The sequence below is a fragment of the Mus musculus genome, chromosome 15 (assembly GCF_000001635.26).
Source record: "Mus musculus strain C57BL/6J chromosome 15, GRCm38.p6 C57BL/6J".
Lineage (NCBI taxonomy): Eukaryota > Metazoa > Chordata > Mammalia > Rodentia > Muridae > Mus > Mus musculus.
This window is the reverse complement of record NC_000081.6, coordinates 90,567,503-90,591,674: the sequence shown is the minus strand read 5'-3', so window position 1 is coordinate 90,591,674 and position 24,172 is coordinate 90,567,503. Positions and strand designations below refer to the sequence as shown.

Below are 24,172 nucleotides of genomic sequence, written 5' to 3'. Positions count from 1 at the left end.
GTTTCTTTTCTCTCCCATCCTTTCCCCTGCTAGACTTGTATTTGGATGTACTCTTGTGTTTCTTTAGAAGGACTTCAGAGCTTGCTGAGCCACGAGAAGGGGTTGTCACTGGTCACTGGCATATTCCATCCATAGCTACTCATTCTGTCTTAGAAAGGGTTCCATTGCAGTGAACAGACACCGTGACCAAGGCAACTCTTATGAAGGACAACATTTAATTGGGGCTGGCTTATATTTTCGGTTCATTATCATCATGGCAGGAAGCATGGCAGTATCCTGGCAGACACAGTGTTGGAGGAGAGAAGAGTCCTGTATCTTGGTACAAAGGCAGCAGCAAAAGCCTCTCCTCCTTGGACTTCTCAGCAGGAGGAGGCTCTCCTTCATTCCAGGCAGACCTCCAGGAGTCCTCAATACCCATCTCCACAGTGAAACCATTCCTCCAAAAAAAGGCTACACCTATTCTAACTAGGCCACACGTCTTGATAGTGTCGCTCCTTGTGGGCCAAGCATTCAATTCAAACACATGAGTTTACTGGGGCCAAACCTATTCAAACCACTACACATACTGAGCAGCACACACTTTGTAACCTCTGTGTTCTGTCCCGAAGTTCAGGTACACTGCCATAGCAACTGATGTGTAAGAATGGCAGTCGCATCTCAACAGCACACTAGGCCAAGGCAGTTCCACGTGGAAGAGGTTTTATTGGGAGCGTGAGAGAGACAAGGTAGCAACAGAAAGGGAAGAGGGGGAGAGAGAGAGAGGGAGGGAGGGAGGGAGGGAGGGAGGGAGGGGTGTTCTCCTTATTTATATAGAAAATTACTTAAGGCAGGTAAAGGTGGGAGGTGAGTCAAGTGGATGCCTGGAATATGGTGCCTGTTGCCTTGGCAACCAGTCTGCAGGTCACAGGTCCCACTGTAGCCTATGTGATACAGGTTTGGGAGGTCCTGATGCCAAGAGCAACAGCAGAATTGCTCATGCTTCATCCTCTACAAACCTCACACAGGCACTGCTGAGCTCACTGAGGCAATCCCATTTAAACAGTGATTGTAACAAATTTGAATTTGCATGCATTAGTCTCTTGAGTCACAATGATATCAAGTTGGATACCACTTAGTTTCCATGTATTTCAAAAGGAATTAGGAAACAGAAACTAGATGTATTCCAGTTTTTTCCAAACCAGGAGAGAACACCCCCCAGCCCCTGCCACCCCCAGTTTTTCTCCATTTTGCTTGTGGTAGTGCTACAATTTTATAGAAGAGGCAAGAGCCAGGAAATATGCAGGGTAGGTGACCTGTAATTGGCTCTTAGAATGGTGGGAAGTCTTTTTCTGTAAGACAGACTCTTCTTCTGGCTGGTCTTTATGCGGCCTTTTAGTTTGTTTCTTCTCCAAGCCTAGGACTCCTGTAGAAAGTTTGAACATACTAATCGTGCATGAGTCGTGTGTGTGTGTGTGTGTGTGTGTGTGTGTGTGTGTGTATACACGCACACAAGTCTGTGTGTATAGGCATCTGTGTGCATATGTGGAGGGAGGCCAGGGACAGCCAGTGTTTTATTCTATCTTTGCCTTAGTCACTTGAGAAAGGGTCTCTCACTAAAACTTGAGTTAGGTTCACAACCAGCAGGTCGAAGCGACTCTCCTGTCTCCATAGCAGATACAAGAGGCCATACTCTGCTTTTTTACATGGGAGCTGACATTGGAATCTTCACACTTAGCTAGAAAGTATTCTTACCTGCTGAGCCATCTTTCCAGCCCTGGAAAGTTTTAACCATATGGGCTTCTTTGTTTTACTGTTCTTGTTCGGTAATCTGACCGGCAGGAAATCAAGGTCACATAGCTGGAAAAGGCTGAAAAACCTGATCAGATGTCGCAACCCTTATCTTTCCAGGGCCTCCAACCGAGGGTCAAAGCAACTCAATGAAGTTTAAAGATAAGGATTCTATGACTTACTCTGCCCCCACCCCACCCCCCTTTCCACTTCTGTCTAGTTAGAACCTCAGGTTTCATTGTCTTTCACCCACGGCTCCACCTTCTACGAGGAACTATCTTGCCACCATCTCTGTTCCTGAAGCATTCGGTCAGAGCATAGTGTAAATCACCAGGGCAGATCTGACAGATTCTGCCAAACTCAAATCACACCCTTACCTCAAAACAAAACAAAACAAAACAAAACAAAACAAAACAAAACAAAACAAAACTAAAACACCTAAGAGCCGGGTGTGGTGGCACACACCTTTAATCCCGGCACTTGGGAGGCAGAGACAGGTGGATTTCTGAGTTCGAGGCCAGCCTAGTCTACAGAGTAAGTTCCAGGACAGCCAGGGATACACAGAGAAACCCTGTCTCAAAAAAAAAAAAAAACCCAAAAACAAACAAACAAACAAAAACAGTTTATTCTGGAACCAAGTAAGAATGGTTGTGGCCCAGGAGTACAGATTCATGTCACCCCCAACTCTATGTTCCAACATGGTAACAGTTCCATACAGTCTCTATAGGAACAGAACAGTTACAATAAGATAGAGGCACTTTTACAATTCCTTGGTGGAAGCATCTGATAGGCTAGTTACAGCCAGACTGGGAGATCTGTTAGAGGCTGCGAATGTTATCTGATGGCATCCTTAGCCTTAGGGCTGCAGGAAGTTCATTTCAAAAGGATTTATCTGATAGCCAGGGGATGTTAGGTGAGACTCTTGAGGTGGGTAATGAATGGAATGACTTATAGAGGGACATGGGGAGAGCTGGAGGTAATTTGGCTCCAGGCATGAAATATTGCAAGTCTCTATAATCACTGAAGTTCTAATTAGCTCATGGGCCTTGTAGAAGCCTTCAGTTTCAAGGCCACCATTCATTCATACACACGGGGCTGTGACAGTCGTGATCACATTTCATCATTCTGTCATAAATATTCTTTTATATGCACATCTTTCCCACGTCTCCCTCCCTGAAACAAATGTCACTGTCACACAGGGCTAAGAGTTTTACACGCGTTAAATGGTGGGGACTTTTGCATGCAGTAACTATCGTACAAGTTCATTGCATATATTCATCATAGATAGTATTCTGACTCAGGAAGAGATGTCAGACAAGTTTGTAATATACACTGAGCATTTACATCCTCCTCACAATGCACATATCCAACAGATGATGTGAGTAAGGCAGGAGATATGTAGGAATCAGCATTTCCTACTTCAATCCCACATTAAGAATTAACGGGGTACTGGACAACAATATGAACTAACCAGTACCCCGGAGCTCTTGTCTCTAGCTGCATATGTATCAAAAGATGGCCTAAAAGATTTGTCCGATAGGCTCTATCTTCACCTTCACTTTAATTCTACTTTGAACCATATCAACATCTGATACTTACAATCTCACCCACAATACTTAGATAGCGGATGGCACTGTGTTTCTTAATGAGGTGGTGTTATATGACTATCACGTGTCTAATCAGTTACTAGAAGACAAAAACCTCTTTTTAAAATAAATTAGTTAAAAATTAAAAAAAAAAAAAGAATTTACAGACAATTTAAAACGAATCATGTGAAGACATAATAAAACTATAATGTCCTGAACATTTGACCTGTGCATTGTTTGATTTGGTTTGACTTTTATTGTTTAATTACCTCATTGCCTTGATTTGTCAAGCAAATAAACTAAGTGTCAAGGTAACAGTTGATTGTAAACTGAGGCAGGGATGCTACTTTATGAGTCTTGAAGGGAAATTTGTATGGCGGGGGCGCGGGGGTGGGTAAACATCACAATACATCACCTAGTGTAGATTATCATGAATTGACTACAGCATACTCAAGTCACTACACTGAATGTTATCATATGGACCCTTGAAAGCAGGAGAGGCAGAAGATGAAGTCAGAGATGCATAATTGGAAGGTCAGCTATTCCAAGCATGAGGGTAAGGCCCAGCCTGCTGGCCTGACAGGCTGCTTCAGCTATGAGAACTGTAAACAGAGTGTCTACCTACCCACCCCTGGTCAGAATTTGATCTATAGAATTGTTCAACAACAAATGGTATTTTTAAATCTCTATGTTGATGGGAATTCATATTAAAGCAGCAGGAAATGAAAGTTTATTTTGCTAGCCAGAAGTGGGACTATTATAATAATAAGTTAGTTGGTAGGATGTGAAGAACGGGAGCACTTTGAAGAAGAACAACAAAGCCCCTTAGATCGTTTTTTGAACAGATTTGGTGAGTTGAGTAACTCTGAGTCTGCTCAGGCAATAGGAAGTGCTCAGTGAAGGCTCAGTGTCAGGCAAGCTTATGCAAGGAAGAAGACCGAAGATTTGGATGTGCACCTCCAGATAAAACCTCAGCATGATCGGGATATCCCAATCCAAAGCCACCCAAGAGGCTTCTGGAAGACACTCGCTCTGGGACTGTTAGGTCACTCAGTTATCTCAGCCACAGCCAAAATATGAACATGACTCTGGGCAGGGACCTCCTGCCTCTGCCATAGCAGGAGAACCACCAAAGTTTTCAGCAAACAGAAACACCAGGTAAGAAGGAAAGACAGGGCCAACAAGTGAGGTACTGGTAGCCTTCCAACTCCTGTGGGCAAGACAAAGGTGCCAACACTTGCTGTGTTGCCTAGAGAAGAAAGAATGGTGTACTGACTGAGCTATAGGCTGGAGGTCTACTTCCCTTTGGTTTTCACAAGGATCATGTGTGCAGATCTTTAAAGATGATACTTAGCATTTCCAGAGAGAAGGCTAATTCTCTTGCCTTTTATGCAGGGATATTTAAGCCTTAGGATTCACAATAGAAAGGAAAACAAGGGATTAGGACAATTAAAGCTGTTATCAGGTGAGGTGGCACTGGTCTGCAGCCCCAGCAGGTGGGGAATGAAGAGTGGAGGATCAGGGATTTAAATACTTTCACAGGTACATAGTGACTTTGAGGTTAGCCCTAACCATGTCTCAAAAGACAAAGAGGCAAAAAAAACAAAAAAAAAACAAAAAAAAAACAAAACCAAAAAAAAAAAAACAAAAAAACAAAAAAACAAACAAAAAAAACAATACCATAAGAAAAAGGGAAGGATGTTAAAAATGATGGATGTCATATTAGGAAAAAAAAATGTTTAAGAGTTAAATCAATTGACCTCATAAGTCCCGAGGGAATTAATGGAATGGGCCATTCTGACATGCATACAATTCGCTTCATGGGGAGGGAAGGCATGCGCAGCTTCCTGTACAAGCAGAGATACCATTGTTGGAAGAAGTTGGCGTGCTCTCTGAAAGATTTTTGCCAATTAGAAGAAAATACAGAATGGTTTTAGAGTGAATAGAATTTATTTTGATACTTGTGCAATTCCTAAGATTTTAACTGCTCATCTCCTCACATTTTTCCCCCAGTCAAGATAAGAAGACTCCAGCACACTTACTGTGACTATCAGGAATGACTAGTACTTTTAGGGACACAAGCTATCCTTGGGCTGAGTCTACCTGGTGTAGTTCGTAGGGCACACAGAAAGACCTTGGCTGCATGGTTTGTCATAGGACACACCTGTTTTTCTGGAGGATTGGCAAGGGTTCCTTGAAGTTTGCTTGTAGGTAGAAAACTGTGTAGATCAGCTACATCTCAAAAGAGCTGATGCAATTACTTTTTAAAAAGAAAATGTTTCTTTTGGCAAATAACTCCAATTTTAGGTCTTAGTACAAGGCCTCTGTCCACAAGAGAAAATGGATGTGGGGTGTTTTATAAAAAACAAAACAAAATGAAAACAAAACCAAAAAACCTTTACCTCTAATCTACATCTCACCAGCTAGGAGGCAAAGGAGACTAGAAGGGACCTTGGTCCCAGTATCCCTTTTGAATATGAACTCTCTATGGCCTTTACTCTCTCCCCACCTTCCCATTCTAAAAGCATCTCCCAGTGGTGACCCCCATAGATCAAGAATGTAACACTTGGACTTTGGGGAACATCTCCCCAACCCGTAAGAGACATATATGCACATCCCATGTTTTCCTAGTTGGCATTGTTCTTGGTGTCTTTAAAAGTATATGAGCATAAATAAAACAGAGAACTGCAGAGAAACAGTTTGAGTGGAGGTTTTATTTTTGCTGAATTAGCTTATGTATTTTATCCTTGATTATGTATATCGAGCACTTGGAACACAGAGCTCTTAAACTGTGGGTTGACAAGAACTTTGCCTTGAGTTTTGCTCTTATAAAACTTACCACTTTGAAAGAAAAAGTATTAAAAAAGTATTCAAACTATGTAAGGATGATTATATGCTAATTCTTATGGGTCAGATTTTAATACCACATAGCAGGTTCATGACAGTCCTGCAATAAACGCAATATAGGGAACTTCATTGAAGGGCGTAAGCAGTCTGAAGCAAAATAGTTGCAAGGGACAGCCTGTAGTGTTGACCTGGGAATGAGCAGGTAGGACAAGGAATATGACTATGCATTTGGTGAATGGAGGGAGAGATGCCACAAGCCAGGGTTTCTGTTGTATGGACGCATAGACATAGCAAGAGAAAGCATTGTTGTATTATATTATGTTACTTGTATGTTAGACAACAAGAGGACTATGATCCTCAGAGGCCTGACGTGTTGCCTGTGATGTAAAGACATTGTCTTCATTAGGAAATATGAGAACTCAATAATGGTAGCAAGCTCTTTATATGATTATATGAAATAAAGCTATACTAACTAGTCAATATAATTCCTTAATAGAAATCTAAATAGGCTAACTATGATCTTATTTTTGTAGAGGAATTCCAGGCAGGAAATGTGGGACAATCATACTGACGGCAGAGGAGCTAAACTGCTGCAGGGTAAGCGAATATTTTCTTTGTTTAAAATTATTTTTATTTACAAATATTTTACTGGTTTTAGAGTATTCCAGATAACACACTTTGATAATAGTCCCTCCCTCAGTTCCATATTCCCTTCTTTAGAGACCCAATTGTATGTCCACTTTAAAAATAAAAACAAAAACACACCAAAAAAAAGCATCCAGTCTAATCTGTGCTGTTCTTATACTTTGAGTCATGTGGCCATCCACTGGAGGGTGGTGGACCTACCAGCAGTCACGCTATTAAAGATAATTGACTGTCCCCAACCCAGCAGTTAAGTCTTCTCAGCTAGGGGTGAGACTTTGTGTCTATTTCCTATCTCCAAGTTGGGATTTTCTCTGGCTTGAGCTTGCATGCTTGAGCCATGTGCACGCTGTCACAACTAATGTGAGTTCATAGGTGAAGCTGGCCTGTTCTGCCCAGAAAACTGTGTCCTTGTAGTCTCGTACTACTACTGGCTCAGGTTCTTGTCTACTCTAGAAGTGTCTGGGATGGGTTATAGATGAATGGGCCTCAAATCCAATCAGAGTGGTTGGTTACACCCATAAAATTTGTGCCACTATTGGCCTTAGCATGTCTCACAGGCAGGTCGCTGTTGAATATCACAAGCATTTGTAGCTGGGTTGATGGTTACCTTCTCTCATCTGGTAGCCTACAAAGTACCTTCCAGTTATCATGAAAACTAGTCAGTAAAGGTTAAACTTCTAGTTTGGCAACAGCTCAGTTTCTCCATGTTCAAATGTTGTCTTCGGTAATAGAGCTTATTGTCCATATGCGGAGAACAACCAGTAGCTTTGGAAGCAGCCTGTGATGTTTGAGAGTTTCCAGGGAGCCATTTTGGCCAACAGCTCAATTAGTTCCTGACATGGGAAGTTTCACCTGGTGGCATAAGATATCGAGCTTGGGCATCGTCTCTCCCATTATTTGGTGATTCCATTTGTGTTTCTTTCCTATACATGCATGTTAGGAAGTTTCTTTAGGAGCAGGTTTCCATGTGGCACCTCAAGGAGTCTTTAGTCCCTTATCCCTCTCTTCCATCTCCTTATAAGTCCTCCTAATCCAGTTTCTTGCCTCTCTCTTCATAAATATATATTCTATCTCTCCTTCCACAGGAGATCCCTCCTAGCCCCTTAATATGTACCTAACCTCCAAGGCTATATTAACTGTAGCAAACATATTAAAGGTTTAAAAGCTAAACATGAAATATTTTTCGTTTTGCGTCTGTGTTACTTTACTTAGGATGGTAGTTTCTGGTTCTATCCATTTACCTGAAAATGTCGTAATTGCATTTATAACAGCTGAATAACATCTCCTTGTATATATGTGATGTTTTCACAATCCATGCATTAGTTGATGGATATCTAGGCTGTTCCCAATTTCTGTCTATTATGAACAGAGCAGCAATGGGTGAACAAGTGTCTCTGTAGTAGTACAACTGGATCTTGAGATAGATCCTTTCCCGGATTCCCAAGGTCCACACCGATTTTCTCAGTGTCTATAAAAGTTGGCATCACTCTATCAATGAATAAATGCTCCCCTCCCCCCCTCCCCCACATCCTTGCCAGCATGAGCTGCCATACGTTGTGTCTTTTTTTTTTTTTTAATCTTGACCATTCTGAACAAGAGAAGATGAAGTCTCAAGGTAGTTTTAATTTGTGTTTTCCTGACGGTGTTGAGCATCCCTTAGTTGTTTCTTGGACACCTAGATTTCATCTATGTTCTCCACTTTTCCTTCTGTCAGATTCAAGGTATCTAGCCTTCCATAGAAGTCTCTGATCTGATGCACTTAGAGTTGAGTGTTGTGCAGGTTAATGAGTATGGGTCTCTTTGCTTTCTTATAAAGTCCACCATCCAGATTCGCCAGCACCACTTGTTGAAGATGCTCTTTTTAATCCAATGTGTATGTCTGGCTTCTTTATCAAATATCAAGTGTCCATAGACTTGTGAATTTCTAGATGGATCTTAAGTCCACTCATCAACACGTCTGTTTTTTTGAGGATATCTGTTCTTTTTTTGAGGATAGCTCTGTACTACAACTTGGAATCTGTATGTTGCTACCTCCAACAGGTCTTTTTCTTTGGTTTTAATCTTTTAGAATTCTGTTAGGTATCCTGGGATTGATTTTATTTGTTTGTTTGTTTGCTTGCTTCCTTATTTATTTGTTTATTATTTATTTATTTATTTGTGTGTGTTTTCATAGGAAACTAAAAGTAGTCCTTTTAATTTCTGAGAATTGTGTTGGGATGGAAGTTACATTGAAGTTGTATTTGCTTTTATTAGGATGGTCATTTTCCCAATGTTAATTATACTGATCCTTGAGCATAGAGATCTTTTCACAGTCTAATAGCTTCAATTTTAAAAAAAAAAAAAATCTTAACATATTTTTCCTTTATATGAGTCATGCACTTGCTTGGTTAGAATTATCTATCCCAAAATACTTTTTACTTTTGAGATGATGGTGAAAGGCACTGCTTCCTTGAAAATATTTATTAGCTGTAGGAGTTTCCCAGTGGAATTTTTAAGGTCACTCATGTACGCTATCAAATCATCTGCAAGTAAAAATACTTTTACTTCTTCCTTTATTATTGGAATCAGTTGTGTTATGGCTCTAGCTAAGGTTTCAAGTACTGTGTTGAAGAGGTGTGGAGAGAGTGGACATCCTGGTTTTGGTGAAAATCCCTCAAGAGATTCTTCTCTTTTAGGTTGATGCTGGCTGTGGGCTTGATGTAAACTCTGCCTTTATTAAGTTGAGGTATGTCCCTTGAATCATAGTCTCTTCAGGGTTTTTATCAAGAAGGGATGGTAGATCTTTTTCAAAGACTTTTTTCCTTTTCTCCTGTAACTTTAGTGTGCAATAACTTTTGTCTTTCAGTCTATTTGTGTGGAAGATTATGAGATTATGTCTAATGATTTACATATGTTGAATCATCTCTGGGATTCAGAGAATTTCATCCTGGCAAACAATCTTTTTGATGTGTTCTTGGATTTGCTTTGCAATTATTACCTATGTTCGTTATAGATATGAATTTATAGTTTTCTTTTCTTCTTTCTTTCTCTTTCTTTTCCTTTCCTTCTTTTTTGGTTGAATCTTTGAGTGGTTTAGGTATCAGGCTAATAGTGGTCTCATAAAAATAATTAAGAAATGTTCCATCAGCTTATGTTTGTGAAATGAGTTGAGCAATATTGGCATGAATTCTTATTTGAAGGTCTGGTAGAATTTGTCAATGAATTTATCTGGCCCTGGATTTATTTATTTATTTATTTATTTATTTATTTATTTATTTATTTATTTATTTATTGGTTGAGAGACTTAATGGAAATGACTTTTGACTTCACTAGTGCTTATGAGTGTTTAAATATGTTTAAATATGATTAAATATGACAGGTTATGTACATCAAGAACTTCATCTGTTTCTCTTTGGTTTTCCAACGAGTCAAGTACAGATTTTAAAATGTCCTAATGATCCTCTGTATTTCTCCTTAGTGTCTATGGGAATGTCTTGCTTGTCATCTCTAATTTTACTAACTTGGATCTTCTTTCTGTGTCTTTAGTTAATTTGACTAAGGGTTTGTCAATTTTGTTTTCTCAAAGAACCAGCTCTTTATTGATTCTTTGTATTTTTAGTAGTGCTTGTTTGCTTATTTTGTTTCTTTAAAATTGATTTCAGCCCCTAGTTTGTCATCTACTTGTTTGTAGTGTTATGTCCTCTTGTTGTTTTTCTAGAGCTTTCAGGTGCGCTGCTAATTACTAAAATGAGACCTTCTCAATTTTTTTTTGAAATAAGCCCTTGTTGCTATGAACTTGTCTCTTCAAACTGCCTTAATCATGCCCCATAGGTTTGGGTATGCTGTACTTTCATTTCTGCAATGTTTTGAATTTCCTTGATTTTTGTTTGCTCTATTTTTTATTATTATTCCATAATGAATTGTTCAGTTTCTATGAATTTTAAAGCTTTCTGCTGTTTCTATGGTTGTTGATATTCAGATATAGTTCCTGGTGGTCAGATGGGCTGTAGGGTGTCATTTACTTCTCTTGTATCTTTTGAGACTTGTTCTGGTTCTGAGTACATGGAGACAGTTTTGTAGACAGTTCAGTGAGGTGCTAAGAAGAAGGTAAATTCTTTTATGTTTGGATGGAATGTTCTATAAATATCTGCTGAGTCCATTTGATTTACGACATCATATAGTTCCAACATTTCTCTATTTGGTTTCTCTCTGTATGACCTATCGATTGGCAAGAGTAAGGTGTTGAAGTCACTCGCCATGATATGTGATTTTTAGCTGTAGTGGTGTTTCTTTTATGGACTTGGTTACCGTTGTGTATGGTGCATAGATGTTTAGGATTGCAATATTCTTTATTGTTTTCCTTTGATGAGATGCACTGTCCTTTCCCATCTCTTTTGTTTTCCTTTGGATAAGTCTTGGTTTTAAGTTTAATTTCTCAAATGTTAAAGCAGCTACACTTGCTTGTTTCTTGGGTTAATTATCTTGGGTTAATTATCTTGCTTGTTTCTTGGGTTAATTATCTTGGGGTACCTTTTCCATCTTTTTACTCTGAGGTGATTACTATCCTTGATTTTAAGATGTATTTCTTGGATGTAGCAGAAAGATAGATTTTTTTTTAATTCAATGTGTTGGTCTGTGTCATTTTTAATGAAATATTGAAACTGTCCATATTGAGAGTTATGAATGAACAGTGTTTATTGATTCTTATTATTTTATTTTTGTGAATTTTTCTCTTTTGTTTTAGTGCTCAGGGATTAATTATTTTTAATATCTTCATGAGTGCAATTAACCTCTTCACAATGAAGTTTTGCTTTGAGCATCTTCAGTAGAGCCCCTATTGGTAGATAGGCATTGCTCAAATTTGATATTATTTTGTAATGTTTACCTTTCTCTATCTATTGTAACCAATAGTTTTGGTGAATATAGTAATCTGGGATGATATTTTTGATTTCTCAGAGTTTGTAGAAGATCTGTCATGGTCATTCTGGTTTTCAGAGTCTCCACTGAGAAACTGACTGTTATCTTAGTTGACCTGCCTTCATATATTTCTTGGTCTTTCCCCTTGCTGCTTTTAATACCTTTTCTTTGATCTGTACATTTAGTGGATTAATTATTATGTGTTTGGGGAAATTTCCTTTTCAAGTCCTGTCTATTTGGTATTCTGTCTGCTTGCACCATGATAGCCACCTTCTACCTCGTGTTGGAAAATTATTCTATGATTTTGTTGAAAATATTTTTCTGTGCATTTGGCCTGGGTTTCTTCTCATTTCTCTTTATTATTCATAGATTTGGTCTCTTCTTAGTGTCCTACATAGATTTCCTGAATTTTTTGTGCCTGGTTAATTTTAGATTTAACACTTTTTGAGTGAGGTATTCACTGCTTCTGCCCTTTTGTCAACACCTGAGATGTTTTCTCCCATGCCTTGTAGTTCGTTAGCAAGGCTTAATTCCAGGTGTCTTTGTGTAACTTCAATTTTTTTCAATTTCAGTTTTTCTTTTTCTTGATTCTATTTCTTTGTTAAATTCTACTTTCATGCCTGGAATTGTATCCATTATTCCATTAAACTGTATTTTGTTTGTTTGTTTTCATGGACTTCATTAAGGAATTAATCCATATCTAGGTCCTTGGACATATCTTAATTTGAAGCTTTTATCTTGTGTTTCACATTGCATTTCTCATGCTCGACTGTAATAGGTTGTCTAAGTTCTGGTGAGACATGTTGTCTTGCCTGTTCATGTATTTTTGTTTTGCCTGTTCATGTGTGTTTGTATTGTGAGCTAGGCTTCTGGCGTTTTAACTATTGAGGTGTTTCTAGGTATTTATATATGGTCTTGTTTGATTGGGTGGGTATTCCAATTCTTGGTTCTTAATGGCCTTTCTGAATCATAGGCAAGTGTGGTGGCTGTGGGTTCTCTATAAAGACCACTTGTGTAGGTCTGTAGATGGCAGAAAGAAATGGAAATGGGCTAGGAGGAACAGGTGAGATTGGTTATGGGTATGAGCTAGCTGGGGATAATGAGTCCACACTCAAATTTGATATTATTTTGTAATGTTTACCTTTCTCTATCTATTGTAACCAAGTACCAGAGTCCCGGGAGGGGGGGGAGGGGGGGGACCTGTATGTAGGGTGTGAGAGGATAAGGAATAAGTTTAGTGAGATAGTTATGAAAGGGCCAGGGGGACTCTAGGTATATAACAAGAGCTAGGGACTCCAGGGAATGGAGTTTGGGTAGAAGGGGCTCCCAAATCAGGTTGCTATGGAAATTTAGAGTAAGTATGGTCAGAGGGTAATGGAGAAACCAAAGGAAAGTGAAAATTACCTACCTGAGTCCACTGTGGCCCCTGTAGGTCCAATGTAGAATGTATTTCTGGGTATTGGTGGTTGAAACAACCAAATGGATATGGCCACAAGAGAAGGCTGAGAGGATCGCCCGGAAACAGCTAAATTGTATTTGTACCAAGAGGCAAAATCCCTAGGGTATGGTGGTAAGGTGTGAGGAGGGAGACCTACCTGAAAGCTACAAGGCTGAGGGTGATACTGGAGAGACAGTAATGAAGGACTGGAAGAATAGTGACTATTACCCACCCAGGTCCCAGCGTAGTGTGACCACTGAGAAATATGGTAGAAAGCGTTTCTAGGTGTCGGCAGCCAACACAAAGGAAAAGAGATAACCGAGAAGGGAAAGCTAAAAGCAAAGAAGATCAGTCAAGGCAGCATCTTTTCCACTGTTGATCGGGTGGTGTTTAGTCAACATCCTGAAGTGCCTAAGATTGCTTGCCTCAATCAGAGCTTGTCATAATTTCATTCTCACTTATAGACAGTTACGATATGCAACTTTTCTTCAACAAGTTGGTCTTCATCTTGAAGAGACTCATGTTTCACTCAAATAAGTGGTTACTCTATTAAAACTGCCAGCCGCTTTAAGCTGGATTTCATTGTCAAGTTCTGGTAATAAAATTATTTGTTTTTTTCGGAACCTCAGATGACTTAATGCATCATAAATCTTAAATATTGTCCACATTTGGTCTTTACCTAGACATCTCACAGCCCCCAAATGTATGATGTGATAACTGTCAACATCAAGACTTTAAAGAAATTTCTGAAATTTGTGACAATTTAATCCCTTGGTTCTTAGGAAATTCACAGTGTTGATGATTTATATGATTCTGTACATTGTAAAGACTTTTCTGCATAGAAGTTCTTGCTGGGCTATGCAATAATGCTCAGTTGAGCTGGAGCTTAGTGCAACCATTGCATCATCTTCTATCAATTTTACAAGCCCCACTTTTTCATGTGCTGCCGATGGAGCAGTACCAGTAACTATACCAGATACATTGGCAATGGAAAAAATAAATTGCGTGTCTTTCTAAAAATATTTTAAAACTCATTTCTTCAGTAGCACCATATTCGCCATCAACACTATAATAAATAGAGCAAAATTAGTCACATTTGCAACATCAGACATGCTGTTCATCACCGAAGTATAAATTTTAAAATTCTCCTCATATTTTTCAATAGATTTTTCCCATGTGCTCAATTCAGGTGGCTACAGTCTAATAGAACAGACTCTTTTTAGAAATAGCACTTCTCCCATCAAGACTTAAAGATAAAATATGGACAGACCCCAGAGAAATTCAGAATATTTAAGGGGGTACGCCAAAAATCCTTACTCTGGTAACAGAAAATATAAAAGAGGTGAAAAAAAACGTAGATCCATCCAAGGCTTCTTAGATCAACAACCTAAACAGACCTATAAAAACCGATGTTAAAACAACAATAAAATGCCTGGTCCAGATGGACCCAAAGCAGATTTCTACCAAAACTTTCAAAAACTACCAAAAATACTTATTAAATTACTCAGAAAAAAAAATACAGAAAAAAGAAAAGAAACAGAGGGAACGTTTCCAAACTTTTTCTATGAAGTATCACTGTAATAATAATACCAGGTAAAGCCATAACAAGAAAAGAGAAGAGCACGTTTATATATATATGCAATGACCTTAGCTGTAAAACTTCTCAATAAAATACTTGAAAACCAAATACAAGCCACCATCTAACAGTGGTCCCCAACCTTCTTAATGTGATGACACTTAACACAGTTGCTCATGTTGTGGTGACCCCCAACTGTAAAATTATTTCATTACTACTTCATAACTGTAATTTTGCTTCTGCTATGAATCATAATGTGAATATATAATACATAGACTAACTGATATGTAACCCCTAAATTGGTTGCAACCTACAGGTTGAGAACTCCAGAAAAGAATCACCTACCATGACCACGTCAGCTTCACTGTAGAGGTATTGGGAAGAGTCAACACATATAATTTCAAAAAATGCAGTAAGTCATATAAGTGGACTTACAGACAAAAATCACACGATCATCTTAATAAACACAGAAAAAGGCTTTTAACAAAATCCAGTATGCCTTCATGGCAAATGTGAGAACAGGACTGGGAGGAGCAGACTCAACATGGTAAGGCTGTATAAGACATAACTAACATCATCATAAAATGAAAAACAAGCACCACCACTAAAATCAAGGATATCCACTCTCCTCACTCATTTGTAATATAAGGATTAAGCCCCTGGTACAGCAACAAGCCAAAAGAAGGAAATTAAAGGGATATAGAAAATAAGTCAAAATATTCCCATTTCTAGATGATACTTTATATGAAAGCCCAAAATTTACATCAGAAACTACATATAGTACTTTTAGTAAAGTAACAGGATACACACTAAAGTCAAAAACATCATTAAACCTTTCATATAAGAGAGAGATGGTGGACACACTCCCACTCCTAATATTCTCAACAAAGAAACATCTAGGAAAATTCCTAATCAATGAGGCAATAGACTTTGTAATGAAAACTTTACATCAGATTCAGGAAGACACTAGAAGATAGAAAGGGTACATGCTCATGGATTGGTGCAATTAACATTATGAAAATCACTATACTACCAAAAGCATTTTGTAGATTCAGTGCAATCCCAATCAAAATTCTCAAGACATTATCCACATAATAGCAACAAAAAATCCTAAAATCCATATGGGAGCACAGGACACTCCACATAGCTAAAGTAGTTCTGAGCCAAAAGAAGCATGTTAGAAGATTGCCATACCATCATTCAAGCTACAATGCACATAGTAATAAAATAAATAGCATTGTTACAAAGATAAACATGTAGATCAATGGACCAAATCAGAAGACCCAAACATGAGTGCACATAACTACAGTCATCTCCTATTTGGCAATGATAGCAAAAATTGAGAATAATTACATTAAAGCTAGATCTCACACTCTGCACACAGATCAACCCAAGTGGTTAAAAGGCCTGTCTGAGAAACCCGAAACACTGACAGCTTGGTTAAGGGTTACTATTCCTAGGATGAAACACCTTGATCAAAAGCAAGTTGGGAAGGAAAGGGTTTATTCAGCTTATACTTCTACATTGTTGACCATCACTGAAGGAAGTGAAGACAGGAGCTCAGGTATGGCAGGAACCGGGAGCAGGAGCTGATACAGAAGCCAGGGAGGGGTGCTGCTTACTGGCTTGCTCCTTTTGGCTTGCTCAGCCTGTATCTTATAGAATCCAGAAGCAACATCGGCCCAGCAATGGCACCACCTACAAATGGGATGTGCTCTCCCCAATCAATAACTCATTAATAAAATACTCTACAGGCTTCCCTAACTGCATTATCTTTTGGGCACCTCTTTTAACTGAAGTTCCTTTCTCTCAGATGACTTTAGCTTGTGTCAAGTCGACATAAAATTTCCAGCACAATTGACAATGCTAGGAAAACTTAAGCAATACCGTGAAGGCAGAACTAGCCTATGATTAGCTCCACCACTCACTCCCCGTCATATACCTAAAGGACTTGGCTCCCTACTTCACAGATACTTGCTCAGTCATGTTCATTGCTGCTCTGTCCACAATAGCTAGGGAATAGAAATATCCCACCTGTCCTTCAACCCACAAGTGTATAGTGAACATGTGATACTTGTGCATAATAAAACTATATTCAGTTGTTTAAAAAAAAAGTGGATGAAATCACTAAATATTCAGGTAAATAGGTGTAATTAGAAAATACTGAGTCAGATAACCCAGACCCTGAAAGATAAATGCAAGATGCTTTGTCATTGTAAAGCCCCACTCCACATCTTCAGATGTGCTTGCAAAGTGGGGGCAAAGGAGCATGGGATGAGAGGGAGGGAAGCTGAAGTGTAGCTCCAGAGAAGGGAATTGTAGAAGACAGATTCTAGGAACAGGATAATATAAAAAATGTGAGGACTTGCACTAGGAAACGGAAGAAAGAATCATGGAGGAGCTGAGGGAGGATGGACGAAAATAACGCTAAGAGGGTTTAAAAATCCCATAGGAAATCATATTATTTTATTCTATAAGGTTACATATGTATGAATTCATATATACATATGCATTTGTGTTTGATGTTGTTAACCCACATAAAGTGATTATGCTACCCCCAAGTGCCAGGCACTGTTATAAAAGCAACCCCTAATGCTAGGAATGAAAAAAAAAAAAAAACCTTCCTTAAGTTGTTTGTTAGAGGAGTAGAAGAACTTCCCAAAACCAATATAGACTATTGTCACTGTCCTCAGTTGCCTCCCAGAACATGAAGGTGAAAGACCCCACAGACTTTGTGCATAGGTCTTGGAGAACTCGAGCTAGAACTGTCCTGGAAGTCTCCTTCCTGAAGACTAGCTCTTCTAGTAGTCAGAGGTGCTCTCAAACTGCCAAAGCAGAAACCCAATCATCCTACCCAGCTGTAAACCTAGGAACCACAACAAGAACAAGACAGGCAAAATGTTCCCAGTGTCACAATAGCGGCCATTTTATCTTAAGGTAACCAACAGCTGTGTACTTGGCCTTAAGGCCAGTTCATTGGGAAGGAATTCCAGTCACATCAACCTAGCCAACTCCTCATAACTGGAGAGGTCATAGAATGTAACCAATTACTTCTGTCACTCTTTTCCTGCCATTTCCTAAACCAATATAATTTCTAGCTGGAGTCTAAATAACTTATCCTTATACCTCCAGATAACTGTAAGTCTTAAACCCCATCCAAGAAGCATCCTTTTGCCACAGAGACTATTACAGGGATCCACACCTGGTCAACTGTAGGGGATAACTGACTGTGGTGCTCCATCCCAACTGATACATCAGTAACATAACTCTTACAATACTTAATTAAATCAAAGGAGACTGTAGGTGGAAATAATGTCAGAGCCTGAGGCTCTGCGCATGTGCTGCTAAATAGTCTCCATTAGGCTTTACAGTAAAAAAGGCTAACAAGGTACTTCAACAATATGGTAACCTGAACAAGACTGTCACACTGATAACACCAGTCGATGGGCCAGCATGTGTCGTGGAAATTCCAAATAGTCCTACAGCCACATGAAGGACTACTGGTGATCAATAGCCACGGAAAGAAGGGGCGTCATATTCTCCTCAAAATGAGTTCCCACATATTTTGTCTATTTTCAAGTGGTGGGTATATGTGCAAAAGAGTAATGCTAGATAGACTCAGTGAGTTTTATATGTGTGTGTATGTGATATATATATATGCATGCATATACACTTATACATGCAAGAAAATTTGTTTATACTTGTAACAATAGTTAAAGAATAGATCATGATCTGGGGAGGGAGGGGTAGGACACAGGAGAAGGCGGAGGAGGGGAGAACAGGAGTCATGTAGATTCAATGCTCCTGTATGAAATTCACATGCCCCCAAAAAACTGAGCTCTGAAAGTACTGATTTGGATTTTAAAATCTCTGTATTTTCTACCATTAAAAAGAAATACTTAGTCTGCTCAATTTAATGGTGTTTAACTTCCTTGGTGTAATAGTCAGATAATACCTTGAGATTACTCAGAAGTTCAGTGCTTGTATATACAAATTACTTGCAGTGACTAGCTTGGGATAGTCGCAGATGTAGAATTATGTTGCACACTGAAAGAAAGATACTTTGTTTTTTTTGAACCCAAGCACCAAAGAAATGATTTTAATGTAGTTTTCATACATGGTGCTCTGCTTCTTTATTAAAACAAATACCGGAGTTGAAGAGATGGCTCAGCAGTTAAGAGCACTGACTTCTGAAGGTCCTGAGTTCAAATCCCAGAAACCATGTGGTGGCTCTATAATGAGATCTGACACCCTCTTCTGAAGACAGCTACAGTGTACTTATTTAAAATAAATAAATCTTTGTGCCAGAGAGAGCAGGGGCTGGCCAGAGCGAGCGGAAGTCCTAAATTCAATTCCCAGCAACCACATGATGGCTCACAACCACCTGTACAGCTACAGTGTACTCGTATGTATATAAAATAAATAAATAAAACTTTTTAAAACAATAACAAAAAAACCCCAAATATCTCCCAGTCAGTCCAATAGACTGTAATAGAGGCTTAGTAAACACATCCCATGTCATAAATGATCATTAACTATGTCCTAAGTGATCAGGAATATTAATAATGTATGTGGCTGAAGTCACTGCAGTGTGACATTGAAAACCTGGAGTCATCTGTCTCATTATTATTTGGGCGTGGGTAGGAACAGCTTTCTGAATACTAGTGGTCTGGCCTTTGAATGAAATTTCCAGGACCTTTGAAAGCCTCATATTCCTTCAATAAGTAATGGCCTCTCCTCTACAGCTCCTGACACTTGGCCACCGGCATCCAAGTAACAAATGTGTTTTCTTGTCAAATCTTGTTTGTGATCTGTTGTTTCTAGCTATTCCTTTCCCAGATTTTGACCTGTATTATTAATTCCGTTTCCAGGATGCTGTCTTGATGCAGTTCTGTGCAAACAAATTGGATAAGAAGGATTTCTTTGGGAAGTCAGATCCTTTCCTGGTATTTTATCGAAGCAATGAGGATGGAAGGTAGGAGTGTCTTCCACCCTACTCAGTGTTGGGCTGACTCATGTGTGTGTTGTTCTTTCTGTCAGAGATCTTCAGGTTAGTCAATGAAATACAATACTTGATACTTTAAAGAAGGGTGCGATTTTCTATTTCAAACCTAATTTGATAACCATTTATATTTTATGTTTAATGTATGAGTTAGTTTCTTCTTCCTCTTTGCTTTTTATAAAAATTTGCTTTTCTTTCAACAATGTAGAATAATGGCATGGTTTAGAAACCCGAATTAACCAATGTATCTTCCTATAGAACTGAGTGGAAACCATTTGTTTTGGATGAGGGGGATGGGAAGACATTGATCATTCTCTCCTACACTGAAATTCCTAGAGCCTTGGGGTCTATACCTCAGTGAAGTGTTTCAGTGTGGTGTGGTGTTTTGCCAGTCATGACTAGATGAATGGATCTGTGTTTAATTATTGATCTCTGGGATTCATATCGTAATGTCCACATTTACAAGGAAACTTAGTAACTAGGAAGATGTCTGAGAGTCTCTTGCCAAGAAATAAATCATGCAATGCTAAATGGCTCTGGTAACATCTACAGTTTCCTGATCTGTAAATGGGGTGATCTACCTCACAGGACTGAGAGGAGCAACTGATGATACAAACTCATGCTGAAGTCTCAGAGAGTGAGATCTTAGCCATTATCTCGTGTTAATATTGTTTTATACGTTATTTTTGTTTGTCATAACAGTACATACTAAAGCGTTGTCTAACAAGAAAATGTTTCTTAGAAATTGGAAGCAAAGGAAGCGAAGTCCTTCCTTCTGCCACTATGGCTGTGTTTACAGCTGACATGGCTGAAGCTGTCAGTGTTGCGCACACTGTGCATCTGAACACCTGTTTATCCACGCAGAAATTCTAAAGGGCGTAAATGTAACTCTTAGTTATTCCCAGGTGAGGAAGAGGTTATCAGGCAGACAGAACTTCTTCAGTCCCAGTGTTCTTGGGTCCTTCTGATGGAACCGCGTGTTCCCCGAGTTCTCGTACTTATTTTTCTAAAAAAATATTTATAGCCATAAGATTTCAGCTTATCACACATTTAATGATGCTTTTGTAATGAAAATAGGTTCTGCTTAGGCAAATGATACTTTTAATAAAATGAAATCTATTTTTTCAGAAATAAAACCATTCCAAATATCTAAATTATTAAAACTTAACTCTTAAAATGGATAACTCCTACTTCGGATGTAGTTTCATATATTATACTTATAGAAAACATGTATTAATGAATATATTAAACATTTATATGTATGCTTTTATTTTTATGAGTTCAGGGAAAGGTAGCTTTAAACACTGCTCACTTTTACACTTATTTTTCGTGCAAGATCTTTTTCCTTAATTTTACTATTGCATAAATGTGAAGCTACTTCTAAAGTTGCTAATTTAGCTAACAGGTGAGAACCCTCTGGACTGGAAACAGTAATTAAAAGTTGTTCTAGTATATAATTCTAACTTTCTATTTTCTTGATTTCCTGTTGATGTCATTATACTCTGTGCTCATAACTAGGCAATAATTTTCCTAGTGTGTTTGATAACGAGCTTCAACTAATGCATCCTGACAGGCTACTTCTTAGGAATGGTTTTGTATGACTCTGTCTATAGTATACACATACACATGCCCTGCTTTTACATGACTAGATTCCTGACTACTAGAACTCTGCTTAGGATCTTCACTCATTTCTCTGGCAGTGGAATTTGAACTATTGCGAGTTCTATTGTGTACAATCACACACAGTGTGCTATAAATGAGTGTAATACTAGAAGAAAAAAAATATCACTTCCTGGCTTATGAATGTCTCCTCCAACAGACCAGTCACTTTCTTGGGAGAAAAAAGTCCCCAATGTGAAGCTGTTTAACTCCACACCTAGTGACTCTAGGGTTGTAACATAAGTTTTGATTTTACCTTAAGCAAATCTCCAAAAACCAGTGAGTATGGCACACCTCGTTTTTATAAAATAGCATTTAGGGTTTGCTGAACTGGTGGAAATTTATCTGGGGTAAATACTGCAATATCTCATTGTTTATATTATAAAGAACTAATCCCACAAGTTTGTAAATCTCTCTGTATATTAAATCAGGTGGCGACAGCAGCCCAGAATGGGCAACAGTAACTCTGCCCATGGAGAGGAAAGGCTAAAAAAAAAAAAAAAAAAAAAAAAAAAAAAAAAACTAATACATCATTCTGAATCACACATATGTGCGCATGTTTACGCGTGTGCGCGCACACACACACACACACACACACACACACATTTTATGTCATTCTTTGTATCATTTGTCTGTCTGTCTGTCTTCTATCTACCTATCAATGTAGCGTCATAATTGTAAACTCTTTTCACAGCTTTACAATTTGCCACAAGACAGAAGTGGTCAAAAACACTCTAAATCCTGTGTGGCAAGCGTTCAAGATCTCAGTGCGAGCATTGTGCAATGGGGACTATGACAGGTAAGACAGCTGAGACATGCAGACTGAGCACGGGGAATGTTCATGGTCCATGGAACTCAGCTCTAATCCAAAGATACAGAGAAGGCATGTTGGCCAGATTCAACCTGTGATCCTTCCAGCATACTTGAAGATTTATAATACTGAAATTTTTCTTTATTGGAATCTTATTGTAGGTTATTTAATAAAAACCTCTTTAGAATTGAAACTAGAAATATATCGATAAAGATAAAATTTCAATCTTTTTTCTATTTCCTTCCTTGTCTTACTATTTGCATATTAGTGAAGAAATTAAAACACTGTCTTTTAGGTAGTGTTGAGACAGGGCTTTGCTATGTAGCCCAGGCTGGCCACAAACACCTAATTTTGCTGACCCAGCATCACTTGCATCACCACACCCAGGGGTGGTTTATTCTATTAACCAATATCCCACTAAGAACTGTAAACAGTGTGCTATCATGTTCCCTTTTAAACATTTGATATTTGATAGATGAGCCAAATTTTATTTAACTGGTTCATTATCTCCATAAGAAAGCAGTTCTTATATGTTTTCTGATTAGGAACATCAACGCTATCTAGTCACATTGTAAAATTAAGGTTCCCAGGTCCTAAATCAGACCTGTTGAGCCAGAAGCTTTGGAAAGAGGTCTAGTAAGCCACAGTGTAATGAGCTCTTCGGGTGACTCTGATCTCTGTGAATCTGAGAAATACTTGCCAAGACAATGGTCTCCAGGAGGGGAGATACGGGTCTATCTTCCACCAAGGAGCTATGTTGTCCACACGCTTTCTCCACACACTGAAGAATTGATATAGATTTTCGAAACTGACATTACATGTGCATTTAATTGTAGTGATAAAATTAGCAAACTTTATATGCAGGGGAACGCCAGGGCCAAAAAGTGGGAGTGGGTGGGTGGGTAGGGGAGTGGGGGGGAGGGTATGGGGGACTTTTGGGATAGCATTGGAAATGTAAATGAGGAAAATACCTAATTAAAAAAAATTAGCTAAATCCCCTTCAATTTACTTTGTGAAACATATAAGCAAGCATATATGCTCTAAGAGCAAGTGACTAAATTTTACTTTGTAGATTAAGATATCATTTTCATATTGTATTATCAGATTGTATTATTTTCTTTAAGCCACTTTCCCATGTGTACTTTTTTTCCTGGCAGAACAATCAAGGTAGAAGTGTACGACTGGGACCGAGACGGGAGGTGAGTCATTTCTGTGTCATCTCTGCTCTTGAGACTTCATGCTGCCGACTCAGGATGCATGAAAATGACTATGATTTTTTTCCCAGTTTCATGGTTTTCTGTTTTAAAAATACATTACTGATGAGTTTACATGTGATTTTTAAAGTCAGTGCAATTTCTTCAACTTTGGAATTGAAACAAGGTGTTTCTTCATTTATAGTAAGGAATCTATACTTGGTCTTGATGCTTTATCAATGTGTTTCAACATACAGGCATCTATTTTCACTGCTATAGAGTAGGGATCTCCATTGCTCCAGCTCAGAGATTCTGTGGAGGATCCTATAAATGGTTTGACATGCTACTCAAGGGAATTCTCAGGCTCGCATGTGCGCACACACTATTTTTTATGATGGAGGCACTAAATCTTTTGATGTGTGAAAATCTGAATTTTACACAGCATGAGCCCTGTTGTACTATTGACCCCAGCCAACTATTGACTTTTGAGAGATGAGGTTTAGAAACAAAGGAAATATTTGATCCTGAGAAGCCTGAAAATAAAAAGGTATGAGGTTAGAAGACAAAAAGACCTTTAAGGAGAAACTTAAATATTCCTTGGAACTGAACTGTATGAAAAGAATGGTCCAAGAGATTACAGTCTTTTGTAGCTTCCTTTGTAGTTCTAGGACAACGGGTCTTTGTCTTCTTTTAAAATACAGCATCCTGGTATAAAATGTTGATACATAGTTCTATATCATACACATGCCCAG

At 38.6% G+C, this 24,172-nt stretch overlaps 1 protein-coding gene across 4 annotated transcripts in view; it reads left to right on the top strand.

Moving 5' to 3' along the window:
* The window catches only part of Cpne8 (copine VIII), a 191,908-nt gene that overhangs the window by 87,714 nt on the left and 80,022 nt on the right, over positions 1 to 24,172 (top strand). For all 4 annotated transcript variants that reach the window (NM_001357979.1, NM_025815.2, XM_030248705.1 and 1 more), the window contains 4 exons: positions 6,734 to 6,797; positions 19,627 to 19,730; positions 22,111 to 22,215; positions 23,385 to 23,426. In NM_001357979.1, coding sequence (NP_001344908.1) covers positions 6,734 to 6,797; positions 19,627 to 19,730; positions 22,111 to 22,215; positions 23,385 to 23,426 — 315 coding nt within the window. The remainder of the gene's footprint in view (positions 1 to 6,733; positions 6,798 to 19,626; positions 19,731 to 22,110; positions 22,216 to 23,384; positions 23,427 to 24,172) is intronic.